Here is an 18030-nt window from a genome sequence, read left to right on the forward strand (position 1 = left end):
AGAGGTCACACACACACACACACACACACACCTGGCTGCTACACTCTTAACATCACCTCAGATCCTTGAAACAACGCCTCGTCGTGTCTCTCGTAGTTGAAAGAGTGGGTGGAGAGGTTGATGAAGACAATGCGTGACCCCTCTTTGCCTCTGCTGGAGCTTCAAGACATCATGACGAGCGTGTCCGGGCGCATCCCCCCTGCTGTGGAGAAGGCCATCAAGAAAGAGATGGCCCAGTACGCCAGCAACATTACGTCCGTGCTCTGCCAGTTTCCCAGCCAGCAGGTAACACACACACACACACACACACACACACACACACACACACACACACACACACACACACACACACACACACACACACACACACACACACACACACACACACACACACACACACACACAATGCTTACTACACTAATAGAAAGAGTGACAGGTGGGCACGATGTAACAGTTTGTCAAGAGGCTTAAAACTGCCTCAGTTCCAGCTCTAAGCCTATCGTTAGGTTGACTGAAAGTTAAAATGAGACAGGATTTCCAGCATGGCGGCTGCTGCCGATGAGCCTGCGGAGCCCCCCTGCCGTAACAGATGGCTGATGTCACTCAGGCTTTATCTATTAATATTTACAGTCTATGGTTCAGAGTACAACTCTAAGTTATGATATAAAGCAAAATTAGAACATCTTCAAGAAGACTGAAGATTAAATTCATGTCATGTCAATTGGTAATATTGTGAACACATCAATATGTGAGTGACTACAAATCTTAGCAGAATGCAAGGACTGTCTATTCTTTTCATTCTGGATTAATAAACGCAAACAGATTAGATTTCATCTACAGTTTAAGAAAAAGGAAAGCCCAATAATGTGATTAGTAGTGAAAGGGTGCTGTCAAACACAACTTATTTATTTATTTAGCTGAAATTACAAATTTAACAACCAGTCAGGACTTCTGAATAGAGGTCACTGATGCCACTGGGATTAAATGTTTCTAATATATACGCTCATAATGTTTTCTCCCTTGTTTCCAGATTGCAAACATCCTGGACAGCCATGCAGCCACTCTTAACAAGAAGTCAGAGAGAGAAGTCTTCTTTATGAACACACAAAGTATCGTCCAGCTGGTGCAGAAGTGAGTGCAACATCTCAGAAGTGGAGGCTGAGGCTGCAGTTTTCAGCATGACATGAGTCATTTGTAACATCAAGCTTAATTGAATTAATGTCTCTTGATCTCCTCGTTACCTTTCTTTTACATAATAGATTAAACTTATTCATGCTCTCATGCATAAGCAGTACGATACAGCATTGCAGTTTTTTTCTTTGTCAGAACAGACTGTTTTTGTCTCCATCAGGTATCGCAGTGGTATCCGAGGTCACATGAAGGCAGTGGTGATGGACTTGCTCAGACAGTACCTGAAAGTAGAGATCCAGTTTCAGAATGGTGAGAGAACACACTTCATAACAGGTTACATGTGGTTTCAGCTTTGCTGTCCTTTTTAGTTCTCTGAAGTCAATGCAGTACCGATTCTGTCCACTTGGTGGGAGTTTTTCCCAGTGAAACGCCTCAGCATCAGTTGATACTGTTTCCTTATTCAGTGCTTACCCGAGCTCCTCCTTCATTATTTTGTCAACAGGACACTATGACAAGTGTGTGTTTGCATTGCGAGAGGAAAACAAAGGCGACATGGCCAATGTGCTCAACTACATCTTCTCTCATGCTCAAGTCACCAAGAAGAACCTGGTGGTCACGATGCTGATTGTAAGTCTCTGGTCTAGATGTTGTAAGGCCGTTTTCCTTTTTCTTCATTGATTAAATCATGACTTTCGGACTTCTGTTTCAAGCGTTCTCTTTTTGCACAAGATCTGATGTCCGAAATCATGATCATTTTGCCCCTATGCTGTTAAGATTACTATTTGTTTGTGTTGAGTCTCAGTATAAAATGTCTGGCTTGTGATGCTGCATGTTGTATAACCTTATTATCCCTTATGTCTAGGACCAGCTGTGTGGCCGTGACCCGACACTGACAGATGAACTGATGGCCATCTTGACTGAACTAACACAGCTCAGCAAGACGACTAATGCTAAGGTGGCTCTGCGGGCCCGACAGGTCAGTCTAAGACTCAGAATCGAACGCTATATTTTAACGTACAGCGCATTTTCACACACACTTAATTTCACTATCAATGAATACCATGCTTACCCTTGTCACTGCATGTAGAGCTCTTATAATTTACTTTTTCTGTGCCAATTCCTCTTCCATAAAGGTAAAAAGTTTGTTTCTGATCTGCCTTTCTGGATGTCACTATCAACCCGTCTTGAATAATTACGGATCAAAGGCATGAGCACTGTCATAAACTGAAAAAGAAAAGTACTGTTCAACTTAAATAAAACAGAAAACAAATACATGATGATATTTAAGGAGTTTGTTCATTCATTTTTACACAGGTGTTGATAGCTTCCCACCTCCCCTCTTATGAGCTACGACACAACCAGGTGGAATCCATCTTCCTCTCCGCCATCGATATGTATGGACACCAGTTCTGCATCGAGAACCTGCAGGTAAAGAATTCAGCTAAGGCTTTATTTAATGTTCTGAAATCCTCTTGAAGATGAGTAATCATCCCGTCTTTTTCCTAGAAACTAATCCTCTCTGAGACATCCATCTTTGATGTTCTGCCCAACTTCTTCTACCACAGTAACCAGGTAGTCAGGATGGCTGCCCTTGAGGTGAGAAGAATAATCCCTACACATTCCACAAATTGATCTGACGTGATTTACTGAGTGTAAAAAAAAAAAAAAATGCTGCAGACTCCCATATCAAACGTATCTTTTCTGTTTCTCCCATGACTCCAGGTGTACGTTCGCAGAGCATACATCGCATATGAGCTCAACAGCGTTCAGCACCGTCAGCTGAAAGACAACACGTGTGTGGTGGAGTTCCAGTTCATGCTTCCCACCTCACACCCCAACAGGTATTGTGAATTCCGAAAAAGGCTGCAGCACTCACATGATGTGCATCACATTTTGTGCTGCTCCCCCCCCCCCCCCCCCCCCCCACCCCACCTTCAACGGCACTGTGGACAGAAGCTTTATAACTAAATATTTTTAAAGTGATCCATATTGAATATTCCATTAGTGGCAACAATATTTGGTAGCACCAACATGTTTTTTATCACAGTTTTTTTTAATTAAGCATATATCTTAGCAGAATCAGTTGCAACTACCCTTTATTTGTCTTACTAGCTTTTTCATAAATTATCTGTAATATTTGGTAGATCTTTTTTTTTTTTCCTTCATTCTATTATACAAAGGTCCTGGTGTTTGTAGCACGGATGGACCAGAGCTGTAGTTTTATAAAACACATCCATCTAAAGAGTGTATTTACTCATTTGAATCTCCATTAGCCACAACCAAGATGGCAACCAGTTCCCCTGAGGGTCCAAATAATCCACTTTTATGCCATAACTGTTTTAAGACGGATTTTTCAGAGAGCTTTTCGCCTTCAGTTGACAGGAGAGTGGATAGAGTAGGAAATCAGGAGTAGGAGCCACAAGTTGAACTTGAACCCGGACTGCCCGCTTGAGGACTATATCCTACGTACATGGGGTGCGACCTAACCACTAGGCCATCTACGATGGATGATGGATATTTTAAATGTTAATGGTAAATAAATGAATCCATCCATGGTGCCAAGGTTCCTCTCCCATGATCCCAGCTTTGTGTCATTCCTCGAGTAAATGCTCCTCATGTGCAAAAGAAGGTATTTTTTTGTTAAAAAATCAAAAACAAAACAAAAAAAAAATACTTCTCTTGGTTTGTCAAGTGTGTGAGTGTTGGGACGGACACCGCCTCACCTTAACAATCAGGCTTTCACTAATACATGTTCTGTGAACAACAAAGCACCCATCCTCGACAGTCTCACGTCAGTTGCCCGTCCTTGTAAGTCCAGGATAAAACATCGGGGGGCGTGCAAGGCTACATTAAACTCTGGAGACCAAAGACAAACTTGGGATTTGCCTTGTACATGCACAGCATTTCAATACGCTTGTAACAGACAAAGTAATGCAACGTTTCTGGTGAACTTGTCTTTTCTGCAACCTCCCTGTATGATTGTCTTCTGTTTGGTCCCAGTGTGAGCGTATACATCAGAGTAATTTGTTTGTTGACGCTTTGCCATGCTAGTTTGTTTTGATTGTGTTCTGCTTGTTTATGCATGTACACAATTGATCGCATGCTTGTGATTTGATGCATCTGATTTAAAACCATGATTGAGCTAGAGCCCGACCGATTCATCAGCCGGCCCATAATAACACATTGCATGAATATCGGTATTGGCTAATATTATCTCTGATTCTCTGAAATGTGCCAATATCACTAGGTTTCTTCCATCTAAGTTTTTTATTTATAATTGTTCATTTCTAAGTAAAAAAATTAGTCTTTTAAAAGCACTGTTGTTTTTCTGGCCAATAAAGGATTTGTTTAAATGTAAATAACTGCAGTTGAAGATTCAACGTAATAAATGTGTTTTTAAATATACTTCAAACAATCTCTTAATGAGCTAAGAAAGATATTGGCCGATATATCTGTATCTGAATTTTATTTCTCCCTAATATTGGTATCGGCCCCGAAAATCCCGTATCGGTCAGGCCCTAGTGTGAACTAAAGAGAGAGTCAAACTCAGGACAAGGAGGCGTTTGGATCTAATGATGCATGTTGAGAGCAGTCACAGCGTGCAATGTGTGTTCGACAGCCAGAAAGACACTTTACATGATCCAACATTTCCACAGTGATTGCATTCGTTCGATATTGATTATTGCGAAAAATAAGTTCAAATACTTAAAGGGCCAACACACATTGCTAACCAATGACTGCCCTCCTCTCCTGATGCCTGCCACTAACCACTAAGTAATCAATGTCGTTTGATTGCAGAGGGAACATCCCCACTCTAAACAGGTAATGTAAACACTCCTTTCATTGCATAGACTACCTGTAACTGTACTGACTAGCCAGCTGCATGTTTAAAACAATCATCTATGATAGTTTGGATTCTTCTGATTTGTAGCCAAGATAAACATGTTCGTTTGGTGCTTTCAACTTATCAAAAATGAAACTGATTTAGCACTTGAGGGTCAAGTCTGGTGCAGTAACACAATACAGCATGGCCCCTGGCATTCAGCCTCTGTGTCAAACATTTTTGAGTCTGTATGTGTGAGTGTGAGTGAGTGTTTGTGTGTCTGTCTGTGAGAGAGTGATATATTCCTAACTTGTGTGTGTGCGTAAGTGCTTTGTCTTCGTTTGGAGATTTGGACAAAACGTGGGATGTAAAGCGACGTAAGCTCATTTCAATCAAATGCTGAAGGAAAAATGCAAATCTCCTGAACTTGAAACCCTGTGACTGTCCTGCCAGGAAAATGTCTGCTCCCATCCTGGACATGGCAAAAGCTGCTGAAAATAGATTACATGAAACGAAAGCCCTGGACCTTAAAGCACAAGATAGTAAACCTAAGAAGGATGATAACGCTGAGAAGAAAAATGCGTCCGATTTGGATACTGAGGACAGGTTTGACAACAACAACAACAACAACAACAAATATAAAAACTCTCGGGTGAAAATTATGGGAGAGTTTCTCACAATCAGACTAACACCAAACAAGATGGAAGGGGAACTTTATAGGGGTCTTTCCGGTGCTTTAATGTCTCTTTGTTGCTGTGGAAGGGATTTTTTTGTTGATTTAAATTATCTAACACATGGTCTGTCATGAATCCTCTCACTATGTTCACATGCAGTGGTGGCATTGTGTTTCTTCTTGCTCTCTATAAATGGAACCTCACTCAGTTATATGTGAGACTTCATCAGAAGTGTGTCCATATCTTCAGATAATATAGCAGCTCTTCAAAGTTGGAAGATTTAATCCGTTAAGAGTTTTCCGAACGGTAATTGTGGGACATCTTCACACGGTCTTTGTTCTTTAATGGTAGATTCCCATTGTAACCGTTCTTTGTCGATACCCTAGGATGTCATTCTCCTCCAACTTAAACCACTATGGCATGGTGCACGTAGCCAGCGTCAGTGATGTTCTGCTCGACACGTCTTTTACACCGCCTTGTCAACGCATGGGAGCCATGGTCGCCTTCCGCTCCTTTCAGGAGTTCACCAGGTCAGTCTTAGTAAAGAGGAAGTGCTTTACTTGAATATATTCATTTGGTTGTCGAAGATTTTAAAAAAAAGTAATTAATGGTGTGTCTGATTTATTTATTTTTTTTGTCTTCTGCAGGAACATCCCTGATGTGCTGAGCTGCTTTTCTGACTCTCCTCCTCCGAGTCCGACGTTCCCAGAGGGAGGGAATCCTGTCCTGTACGGAGAAGAGGAGAACAAGGTGAATGTTGATGACTTCCCTTTTGAACAGTGTTCATACTTTTGGAATAAAACGTGTACTTGTGGCGGCAGTATCTCAGTCTGCAGGGACTTGGGTTGGGAACCGGAGGGTAGCCGGCTCAATTCCCAGAGTGGACCAAGTCTGGAAATTGGTCTGGTAGCTGGAGAGGTTGCAGTTCGCTTCCTGCCCCCTCACTCTGACATCTCTCCATTCGTGCACGTCCATATGATTTGTTTGTTCATGTGTGTGTATTTCAGCCTATGTGTGTGTAGAATGTTCTACAACGGAGTGTAAAACTGAATTTCCCCTCGCAAGATTAATAAAGTGTGTCTTCTTCGTCGTCTACTTGCTTTCCAGAGTGTTCAGGACGAGCCTATCCATATCCTGAATGTGGCTATAAAGACTGACAGCGACATCGATGACGACGGCCTGGCCGCCAGCTTCCGAGAGTTCACTCAGTCAAAGGTAGGAACGCTCCGCGGTGAACACTTAATTCAGATCTCATCAGGAAGAGTTTCGAATAAGACATGTTATCCTGACCTTTCTGATCTTGTCACTATCCAGAAATCTCTGCTGTTTGAACACGGTATCCGTAGGCTGACTTTCCTGGTTGCTCAGAAGGTGAGAGAACCTTATCATGAATTATGACATCATCTACTCCCTGTCTCCACAACCAGCTGACCCGCATGTCACCAACTCAACATTTTCTGAATAGCATGTAACCAGATATTAAAAAGTGTCATTCCGTCTTTCCTCATGTAATTACTAACACTGTATTTCCTCAGTAAATATTGATTGACATTGGTATGGTTGTGATAATGTGTTTCTAATTTAGCTCACTATTCTGTTTGTCTCTGTATCTCTTTCTGCATGCGTTGCTTTTGCTGCTGCATTTATGATGACAGGATTTCAGGAAGCAAGTCAACTGTGAGGTGGACCAAAGGTTTCATGTAAGTATAGGAAGACAAAGGATGTGAGCACAGGTGGCTCTTTGAGTTGATTCATTGAAACAATACCCATGAGTTAAGTTAAACGCTCTTAAGACACACCCTACTACAAAGGAGATTCATGTTTCAAGATTGCAAGTCTTTATTGTCATTGTGCATAAAAAAAAACAGTGGGGCATCTCCCTGAGCTGCGGAGAACAAATAAATTAATAGATGCATCAGTATAAAATGGTTAAAAAAAAAAAGGCAAAGACAGAAAATGCACTGAAATATAAAAACAAGAATAAATGGATATAGCACATGCTTACACGTAGTGTGAAGTACGCTGGTTGTCAATCTTCATGGACTAGTAGGACTCTCCCAACGCCCTGTAGAAGACCCTTGGGACTCTTTGGCATTTTTCCCCTGCTCCTGTGGATGTTTAAATGTGATTAATTAAATGCATTTTACCGTAATCCTTGTCTCTAAGTGAGTGTGCCTTAAGATAGCCTGGTTGCTTTCCCCCTTTTAGCTTAAAGAAGTCATTGATGCTACATAACCCTAAACTCCTTTTCATAGATTTGTCACTTTGAAACACTAAATAATGAGTGCACACACAATCAACAGAACACCCACTCGCATTTGTTGAGGTTGATGATAGCAGAGAGTTAAAACGGGGGTTGGATTTTAAGAAATTGCACATCATCAAGACGATAAGATTTTATTTTTTCTCTCTCTGTCTGTGATGAAAGCTAATCCTGCTAATGGGTGTCACCATCATTATGTTATATGGAGGAGTTTTAACCTTTACCCTCTGTATGCTCAGCCAGAAGATTTAGTTTGCAGGTTCACCGTGTTGATAGTGAATCTGATGTGTAACGGCAGGTTAAAATCCCGGCTGTGGAGGTTTACAGCGTGTGTGCGCTGTCGCAGTTATTTTGTGACTGAGCTCATAGAGCATCACCAGTCAGTCTGACAAATGGTACAATTCATCTGATAACGTCAAACAGGGCTATGGAGCATTATTACGAGGATGTTATGTCTTTTAAAAAAAAAAAAAATTATAGAATGTTTTATTTATTGGCGTAGTAAGTGTTGCTTTTGATACATCCTGTTATCATCCTGTGAGCATGCTGTCTGAGGGAAATCACAGTGATTCTCTGACACGTTACAGGAATAAATGAGCGTACAATCCAATGCATTGGGACCAAGCGCCTCATGATCACTGCTTATTACTCCATACTTAGCAATGGTGTAGCAATTTAAGCAAATTGCAGCATAGCTTCTAGCCTCTTGTAGGTAGATGTCTAACTAGCATTCCTAACACTGCTGTTCTTACACTACATGCATGTTTCTCATGTTGACATTGTTAATTATATTTGTGTCCTTCCTACCTTTTTTTCTCCCTTTTTGTTTTCCTCACAGAGAGAGTTCCCCAAGTTTTTCACATTCCGTGCCAGAGACAAGGTGTGTATTTATGATTTATTATTTCTTCATCAGTTAAAACTTTTGAAAATATCACCAAGAAGCCATTTTTTTTTTAAATATCAAGAAATGATCAGGTCTATTGCAAAGATGAAGGGATACACATATGATAGATTTACATGCATTTCTGTTCTCATTTGTTTTCAATGAGTAAGAGAGCGTTTGCAGCAGCGGGCAGGAAAAGCGCAGCGCCCAGCGTCTTTTTTTTCTGAGCGCTGCGGCTTTTTTTGTGCAGGCGCTCCGTGAACTTCAAGTATAAAATCGTTCTACTTTTAAGAAAGGCATTCTTGACGTCCCCGCCGCTCTTTCCATGTTATATGATATTCCCCGTATTTTTGTCTCCGTGACAAATTAGGTGGTACTGTAAAGCATCCTCTGTTTGATTGAAAAAAAACTATCTCAAATATACAGTAAAAAGCAACAGAGCAGCGGCCGTTTTTAAAAAAACTGTTGTCATACAGACAATGTGCACGTGCGGCACTTTTATTCTCAGCGCACAGCCGCTTCATTCAAGCGCTCCAGATCACACAGCCAGCGCCTTTTCCCTTTTGAAAAAACACTAGGTTGACACACTTAGACTACAAACTGTGTAAAAACTTTTAAAATGAAACAAATGGATTTTCTGTCGATCGCTTGGGAGAACATTTAAAAACATGTTACGGCTGAATTGAACAACATTTCCCCCCCTGGCACTGCAGAACGTCACTTCATCCCAATCATTGATGGCCCATCTCTCTTACTCTAATAGTTTCACTACAAAAACACTAGCAAAGTCATTAAAGTAATGAACTCTGTAATTATGTCTCCCATCTAAGAGAAAAGACACCACTTAGAAACTTGATGAGATGGAGACTGGCCATGATTAAATTGACTTCATAAACGTTTTGGCTCTCAGGCATCTTTCTTCTCTTAGATCAACTTTGTGCTTGTGTGACTTCTATAGAAAAAGAAACAGTCTTTAAAAATGTCTTTAAATGACTTCAGTGAAATCAGTTAATTAATGTTGTGTTTTGGTAAAGTTTGTGATTGTGTCTTTTCTTGTTTCTAAATAGTTTGAGGAGGACAGGATCTACCGTCACTTGGAGCCGGCACTGGCTTTCCAGTTGGAGCTCAACCGCATGCGTAACTTTGCCCTAACTGCCATCCCATGTGCGAACCACAAGATGCATCTGTACCTGGGTGCAGCCCGCGTCGAGCAGGGCACAGAAGTGACGGACTACCGTTTCTTTGTGCGAGCCATCATCCGCCACTCTGATCTGGTCACAAAGGTGAGACGATGAAGAGACAAAGAACCTTTGAACATACGTTTGTTCCAGTCCTTTATGTCTCCTCTTTAGATTCTGAAAAAAAGTTATCTTACATACCCCCGCTGTTCCATTCCTAGGAGGCCTCTTTCGAATACCTTCACAATGAGGCAGAGCGTCTCCTGCTGGAAGCCATGGATGAGCTGGAGGTGGCTTTCAACAACACGACTGTACGGACTGACTGCAACCACATCTTCCTCAATTTTGTCCCCACTGTCATCATGGACCCATCAAAGGTTGGTTAAACTAGCTCACACACGGAGCGCTGTGAAGAATCAGATCACAATTTGAATGCTTCTTTATTCTCCTCTGATTTACAAACTTCAGATCGAGGAGTCAGTGCGCTCCATGGTGATGCGTTACGGCAGCCGTCTTTGGAAACTGCGTGTGCTGCAGGCCGAACTGAAAATTAACATACGCCTGACTCCGACGGGAAAGCAGATCCCCATCCGCCTCTTTCTCACCAACGAATCAGGCTACTACCTGGACATCAGCCTGTACAAGGAGGTCACCGACTCCCGAACGGGACAGGTGGGGCCCAAAGACCGACAGGTGGGGCACTCATACATCATCCATCTCATCCGCTTTTTGTCCCCAGGCTGGTGTAAGGGCTTTACCTCCATCCTGGAAACCTCACCTCCCAGAATGCAATTTACCATCCTCTCCTGTAAAGTAAAAAAAAAGATCAAATTTTACGCAGTATAATTTAAGAAATCAGGCTTCAAGATTTATTGAATGGGAATAGAGATCCAGTATGGATCCTTACCTTTAGCCTGGTGGACAATTATTTAGTAATATTCTTTCTCCTCGCAGCTGATCAGGTAAGTTGTACGTCATCAAGCCATCCATTCATCCGACCATCATCAAATCACATCACATCAGCCGTTTATGCAATCTTTTCAAATCTACATTTAGAAAAAAAATGGCATGCCCATTTTTATGTGTTGTTTTTTTTTCTTTTTTTTTGCTATGTGCCTGCTTCATTAATTCAATCATAGTGACAGTGAGAGGTGTTGAATTTAGATTTAACTTGAAGATTCTAAACACAATAAAACAATATCTGCATATCCTGCAAATGTTTATAAGATTGAACTCAAGTTAAGAAACATTTTGGTTAGATGACGTGTTACGTCTAATTCAACAAAATATCAGTTAAAGGAAGTGGCTGCATAAACGTACCTGTACATGTCAGGTAGCTCTGTCTCTGCCTGATGCTGTAGCTGTGTATCATCATCATCCTCATCATCCTCATCATGGGCATTTCAAAGTCAAATGTACAAATGTTTTAAAGAGGTCAGTTTATGTACCTGTCCGTGTATGTATGTGAAGAGTGACTCTGTGTGTCTGTGTTTGTTCAGATCATGTTTCAAGCCTATGGAGACAAACAGGGCCCGCTGCACGGCATGCTCATCAACACACCTTACGTCACTAAAGACCTGCTGCAGTCCAAGCGCTTCCAGGCGCAGTCTCTGGGCACCACATACGTCTACGACTTTCCAGAAATGTTCCGACAGGTACCGTGTTAAAACTCTTCTCGCCCCTTATGCATAAACATGACGATAAACCAAATGAGCTGATGAGTAACTATATCCTGACTTTTTTTTTTTCTTTTCTTTTTTATCAGGCTCTGAAGAAGATGTGGCACTCCAGCCAGACGTTTGCCCACTTACCCAAATGTCCTCTTCCCTCTGAGCTGCTCACCTTCACAGAGCTGGTGCTTGACGCCCAAGGTCAGCTCGTGCAGATGAACCGACTGCCAGGGGGCAACGAGGTCAGTTCGTGTGTTTTCATAACATAAATACAGACATGAGTTCATTGAATTTATTCACTTTGACATGGCTGCTTATGTGAACCCATCGTCCTTTCTTTCAAAGGTGCAGTTTTCCTTTCATGCTGTAGGTGTCTCTGTGTTTCTTTGGCTGTGCTTGTTTAAACCTTTATTGTTGTATTGCACACCCTTATACCTCATTTAAAGTGCATTAAAAAATAATACCTATGTCTAGTAGTTCTATAAGACCATAATCATAAAAGGCTGCCGTCTGATTAAAGCATGGAGAACGATGTATGAGTTATTGATCTTAGTCCCAGCTACATCATTTGATCACTTTAACTAAAACAGATTTGTTACAGAATTTCTTTCCATTTCTTTTCCAATCTCTCTAGATCGGCATGGTGGCGTGGCGGATGACCCTGCGTACACCAGAATATCCAGCAGGCCGCGAGATCATCGTCATAGCCAATGACATCACCCACAAGATAGGCTCATTCGGGCCCCAGGAGGATGTGTTGTTCCTGCGGGCGTCGGAGATGGCGCGAGAGAGCAGCATCCCTCGAATCTACGTCGCAGCAAACAGCGGCGCCCGCATCGGGCTGGCAGAGGAAATCCGACATATGTTCCACGTGGCCTGGCAAGATCCTGTTGACCCCTATAAGGTCAGCACGCACACGTCACAGAATGTTGGATTTGTCTGTCTCTTGTACATATTATGTACTTAGTGGTTCTGTAGTTACTAGTAGTTTATCAAGTACATTTTAAAGGTGTCTAATTATTATATTTTCCCTTTGCTTTTCAAAGTATTTAAAAGTGATTGACCTCCTGTTTATCATAACTAAGCAATCATCTGTTTTTCCCTCCTGTAGGGTTTCAAGTATCTCTACCTCACACCTCAGGATTACAAGAAAGTGTCAGCCCTGAACTCTGTGCACTGTGAACATGTGGAGGATGAGGGAGAATCCAGGTAAACCCTTTTCATAATGTATCGACACTTAAAGAGGACATATTATTCCCCTTTTCCACCTTTTAAAACAGTTTCCTATGGTCTAAATGAAACATCTGTCCTGTGCTTTGGTCAAAATATAACAAGAATCCAGCACCAGAGGAGGTTTGTGACCCTGTATAAACCAGCTCTCTCAGAATGCTCTGTTTTGGTGTGTGTGTCTCTTTAAATGGAATGAGCCCCCCTCCTGAGTTTTCCGGTAGACATCACTCCTTTGAAATGTAGCATTTTTCTCTGTGTTGTAAGACTTATGCAGACTACAAACAAAGGGGTTTATTTCACATTTTGTGGGTCGATAGACACTCACGTTACCCAAATATATCTTCAAAAACACTGTAAAGTGGATTTTTGCTAATATGTCCCCTTTACCTTTGTACTTAATGAAATTAATCTCTCCAACATGCTGCAGTATCAGACAAGTATGCATGACCACATGCTTGAAATCCCTTGAGATTACAGCGGAGGTGAAAATGAAAGGAAAAGCTTTTGGAGGGTCGTGCCGTGCTTCCGAGTAAATATATGTGTTGTCATGCAGGTACAAGATCACTGACATCATTGGGAAAGATGAGGGGCTCGGTGTTGAGAACCTGAAAGGGTCCGGAATGATTGCTGGAGAGTCCTCTCTGGCCTACGACGAGATCATCACCATGAACCTGGTGAGACTGAAGTGGCTCCCTCCTCCGCATTGGGCTACTTGACGTGTATTGGTAGCTTTAACATGATTGTCTTGTCGTGCAGGTCACATGCAGAGCCATAGGGATAGGGGCCTATCTGGTGAGGCTGGGGCAGAGAACCATTCAGGTGGACAACTCTCACATTATCCTGACTGGAGCTGGTGCGCTCAACAAGGTAAAATAATCTGCATGTTAATGCTAATGTCAATAAAACACAAATACAGAATTGTTTTAATAGAAAAAACGTTACAGCTGTGTGATTGTGTGCTGTTTTCTTCTCCTGTTGAATAAGCACCATCTATGTTATTTCTACAGTGCAACAGTTGATACATTTTAATGAGGATTTCACTACAATTTTTTTTTTTTCAGCCAGTTTGGAGAAATAGCAAACAGATCTGGAAAGGCATGAGTAAAACTTTGATCATATAGCTGATACTCTACAGGGGAGATTTTTGACTTTTATGATCGGCTGACAAATGTATCGTTTGGAATATCAAGGAAGATTGGTGTGCACGTCTATAACAACAAAATACATGAAAAAGTTGACTATGATTTTGGAGCTGTTCCAACCGGGTGACCAGGCCTCCCTCTTGCCTCGGACTGCTCTACTAGGATCCCCTCTCCGGTCGTAGCCGCAGGGCCGCCTGCCACTCATAGTGGAATTATTGAAAGCGAGACCATGAAGCTGTATTTGCATAGAAATAGAGTGACATGCCGGGGGCTGCAGTGCAGGACCCCCATATCATTTGTTTTTAATCAAAATGAGAAGTTTTGCTGAGGCAGATTGTTTCTGCTGCATGCAGCTGATTGCTGTGTGTGTGTGTGTGTGTGTGTGTGTGTGTGTGTGTGTGTGTGTGTGTGTGTGTGTGTGTGTGTGTGTGTGTGTGTGTGTGTGTGTGTGTGTGTGTGTGTGTGTGTGTGTGTGTGTGTGTGTGTGTGTGTGTGTGTGTGTGTGTGTGTGTGTGTGTGTGTGTGTGTGTGTGTGTGTGTGTGTGTGTGTGTGTGTGTGTGTGTGTGTGTGTGTGTGTGTGTGTGTGTGTGTGTGTGTGTGTGTGTGTGTGTGTGTATGCATTCACACTTCACTACCTCCTCTTGTCTTGCTTTCTATCCGCCGTCCTTGTCATTGCATTAAGATGACTCCATTTCAGATTAGATGACAGATTGCAACATGACAAATCATGCAAATGGCCCAATGATGGCAAACCTATTTGCTGGGAGCTCCATTGTTTTTAGATGGCCTCGCTGCTTCATTGTATCTGTGGTAGTAGAGCCGCAGCGACAAATGTAAACAATGTCAGGGAAGGAGTGGGGAAAAAAAACAATTTTTTTTACATTTCATTGTCGTAATTCTAAAATTGGATGGGTTTCACTCGCAGCACAAGGTAGGAATAACCCCAATTTTTTCCTGCTCATTTATCATGTGCTCACCTAGCTATTAACTGAAACTTAATGGGGAGCAGGAGGCTGCCAACTAGAGATCATCATTTCATTAGCTGCTGGAGAGCTCTCATATTTTCATGGAGCGCAGATAGTAACTACTAGCATAAATACCCCAGTGTGCTGTTCCATCCAGTTTGCCCCCTCATTTTCTTCCTCCCAGTCATTTTCCCTCCACGTCCCCTCTCCTCTCCTCTCCGCTGCAGAATCTTAATGAAGCCGCCGATGGCCGCGGGCACAGGGGTTTTGTGTATGTCAAGGTGACTGCAATGTTTCAGGGGCCGCAGGCTTTCCTGACAGCTTTAGGAGAGTGCCCCAGATTTGTAGTCGGATACAGAACCATTAATGGTAATAAAGAAAGTAAATGATGGCTGGAAAGGTGAGAGCTGAGGGTAAGGGACCGAGCTCCTCTCTGATTTTTATGGAGCCATGTCAGGGCCCTGCCACCTGTTCAAGACTGCTTATGAAAATAGGGTGGGCTGGGAGGGAAGTTTTATGGCTTCAGGTTGGCATAGGGGCGGTTTTGAAGGTCCATCTCGCCCTTTTACAACATCTTCTGTAACCATTGGTAAATGGAGGATTCAGAATAAACAAGATAACGAAAAGGGATGTTGGCCGGTTGAATGATTTGAGTGTTTGGGAATCGTTAATTCACGCTGCCTCTCATTATAACCCCCATGTGAGAGTGTCAGGTGTTCCCATCCACCTGTGACCGCTGTGGTAGGTTTATATGTGGCTGCTGATCATCTGTATCCACAAGGCAGTGGGGCAAACTCTTTCACCCTGCTGTTATTCAGCTCTGTGTATGCTGTGTGTTACCTCACAGATCAGCAGCTCCCCAGACCTGAGACCCTGTGGGTGCAACTCCCGTTGTCTGCAAAAGTTGCACAACATGAGCAATAGATTAACTCTGTCGCCTCCATTGGAGAGCAGAGGGCAGAGACTTTTTAAAGGGTAAATCAACAATAAATTTAATTGGGCAGAAAACTACAAGCTGGTTACAAAAGCAGGGCTTCCCAGTGCTTCCATCCTGTTGTACACGACTTGTTTGATGTAGCCTCAAAATCTCTTGATTGAAACAGGAAAAAAAAATATATTTTTCCATGGCTTAGCTCCTCACTTTATTTGTTTTCCTACTACAGGTACTAGGCAGAGAGGTTTACACATCCAATAACCAACTCGGTGGTATTCAAATCATGCACAACAATGGGGTGACCCACACTACTGTTGCTGATGACTTTGAGGGAGTCTTCGCACTGCTGCAGTGGCTCTCCTACATGCCAATGGTAATGTTATTTGAAGTAATTCTGCATCTTAAACCATTGTACCCAATTAACCTATCCCAAATGTGAAGAGCTAGGTGTTCTGTCTCATATTACAATACATGTGTTTTCTTCCTTCAGTGTAAAGCCAGTCCTGTACCCATCCTCGATGCCAAGGATCCCATTGACCGCCCGATAGAGTTTGTGCCCACAAAGGCTCCCTATGACCCCCGCTGGATGTTGGCAGGACGGCCAAGCCAGAGTGAGTATTTGGTGTGGAACAATCTTTTCATAGCCTGGTCATCTTTAGTACACCTTGTGATCGTCTTTGTAGCCAGGCAGGTAAAGAAATAATCGTGACTGTCGGTCTGGTAGATTCTGGTCAGGTGGTTGATCTGTCATACCAGATTTTGGAAGATTAAATCTTAAATAGGTAGAATTCACTCTTTTCCACTACAGTGATTTCTTACTTGGTGTAAACCTACTCTTTAATTGAAGTACTGCTTGAACTGTATTTGTTTGAAAAAAAATACTGAAAAGCAACTACCCAAGATGCTCCTTTTTTAACATATCCATCTTTTGTCAGTGTTTTAAATCATTAATTAAATCTATAATTTTAATGAAATGACCAACAGGGTACCCCGTGCACAGCAAACCTACATTCCCAGGTGCAGGTCGGCTGCAGGAACATACAATGAAAAGATCATAAATAAAGCGTGGCACACTGAAAATAACTTTACTGGCACTCTATGTTTGTGAGAAAACATCGCTTTTGGTCGCTCAGGTTTGCCCAATGTGCAACACGTGTACTTCTCTCACAATAAAGTGACAGTAAAGTCATTTTCAGTGTGCCACAGTTTATTTATGAATTTTTTCATATAATTTAAATTGTTTTAATTTCTGAAATCTGAAATGCTCTGTCAGTAGTTATTTCAGACAGCTGAAGTTAAACTTCCTTATATTAACTTCATTTAAAGTTAAAGTGTGAAATGGTTCACTACTGTTCAGATAGCATTAAGACACTAAGACGGAAACTTTGCTTAAGCATCATGGCTTTAAATTTCAAAAATCAAAATATCAAAATGGCTCCAGTGTGTCCTTTCAGTCCCGTCTTTCACCCACTCCCGTCGACTGTCTCTGCTAGTGATGAGTGGCGAGGCTTAATTGAATGGTAACCTCACAGACTGGGTATATTTCTCAGGGTGTGCAAGGCAGAAAAAAGAGCTGAGTAAGCCGGATTTTTAGAGTCATCCATCATGGCTGCTGCCAAGCTTACAGACACAGAAGGGGAAAAAAATGCAAAACTTCTGACTGCACACAAGGATAAAAGCCAGGGTCGTGAATGCACTTTTAAACAGGCAGAATATTTTTTTGGGGAAAAAATAGTTTTAGTTGCAGTTCAAATTCGCAGCAGGACTTTTTATTTCCGACTGTGTCAGTCACGCTCCCCTCGCTCGTCTCTGTAGGTCCAAAAGGATCGTGGCAAAGCGGCTTCTTTGACCAGGGCTCGTTCATGGAGATCATGCAGCCGTGGGCTCAGAGCGTGGTGGTGGGCAGGGCCAGGTAAGACTCACACATGACACACTGCCAATAGTGTCATTTCTTGGATCAATATTTGTTGTCAAGGTATTTTGTAGATGTCAGTGCTGAATGGCCTCTCTCCACAGACTGGGTGGGATACCTACGGGGGTGGTTGCTGTGGAAACCAGGACTGTTGAGCTGTCGATCCCCGCGGATCCAGCCAATCTGGACTCAGAGGCGAAGGTAAAGGCTTGCTCGCCGCCTTG

At 42.3% G+C, this 18030-nt stretch overlaps 1 protein-coding gene across 10 annotated transcripts in view; it reads left to right on the plus strand.

The window, feature by feature from the left end:
* Nucleotides 1–18030, plus strand: part of acaca (acetyl-CoA carboxylase alpha) — a 36095-nt gene that overhangs the window by 11989 nt on the left and 6076 nt on the right. Inside the window, exons 20-48 of one of the 10 annotated variants that reach the window (XM_065962803.1) lie at nt 97–285; nt 1031–1131; nt 1352–1440; nt 1634–1758; nt 1994–2107; nt 2446–2559; nt 2638–2727; nt 2854–2972; nt 4930–4953; nt 5408–5560; nt 6015–6158; nt 6276–6378; nt 6736–6843; nt 6943–6999; nt 7284–7328; nt 8730–8771; nt 9842–10057; nt 10174–10329; nt 10421–10645; nt 11452–11607; nt 11718–11864; nt 12257–12526; nt 12734–12831; nt 13406–13526; nt 13609–13719; nt 16124–16267; nt 16385–16505; nt 17710–17806; nt 17911–18007. In XM_065962803.1, coding sequence (XP_065818875.1) covers nt 97–285; nt 1031–1131; nt 1352–1440; nt 1634–1758; nt 1994–2107; nt 2446–2559; nt 2638–2727; nt 2854–2972; nt 4930–4953; nt 5408–5560; nt 6015–6158; nt 6276–6378; nt 6736–6843; nt 6943–6999; nt 7284–7328; nt 8730–8771; nt 9842–10057; nt 10174–10329; nt 10421–10645; nt 11452–11607; nt 11718–11864; nt 12257–12526; nt 12734–12831; nt 13406–13526; nt 13609–13719; nt 16124–16267; nt 16385–16505; nt 17710–17806; nt 17911–18007 — 3576 coding nt within the window. The remainder of the gene's footprint in view (nt 1–96; nt 286–1030; nt 1132–1351; nt 1441–1633; nt 1759–1993; nt 2108–2445; nt 2560–2637; nt 2728–2853; nt 2973–4929; nt 4954–5407; nt 5561–6014; nt 6159–6275; nt 6379–6735; nt 6844–6942; nt 7000–7283; nt 7329–8729; nt 8772–9841; nt 10058–10173; nt 10330–10420; nt 10646–11451; nt 11608–11717; nt 11865–12256; nt 12527–12733; nt 12832–13405; nt 13527–13608; nt 13720–16123; nt 16268–16384; nt 16506–17709; nt 17807–17910; nt 18008–18030) is intronic. The other 9 variants (XM_065962804.1, XM_065962806.1, XM_065962805.1 and 6 more) reach the window with 9 other exon arrangements.

Source organism: Labrus bergylta, chromosome 14, assembly GCF_963930695.1.
Source record: "Labrus bergylta chromosome 14, fLabBer1.1, whole genome shotgun sequence".
NCBI classification, from domain to species: Eukaryota; Metazoa; Chordata; class Actinopteri; order Labriformes; family Labridae; genus Labrus; species Labrus bergylta.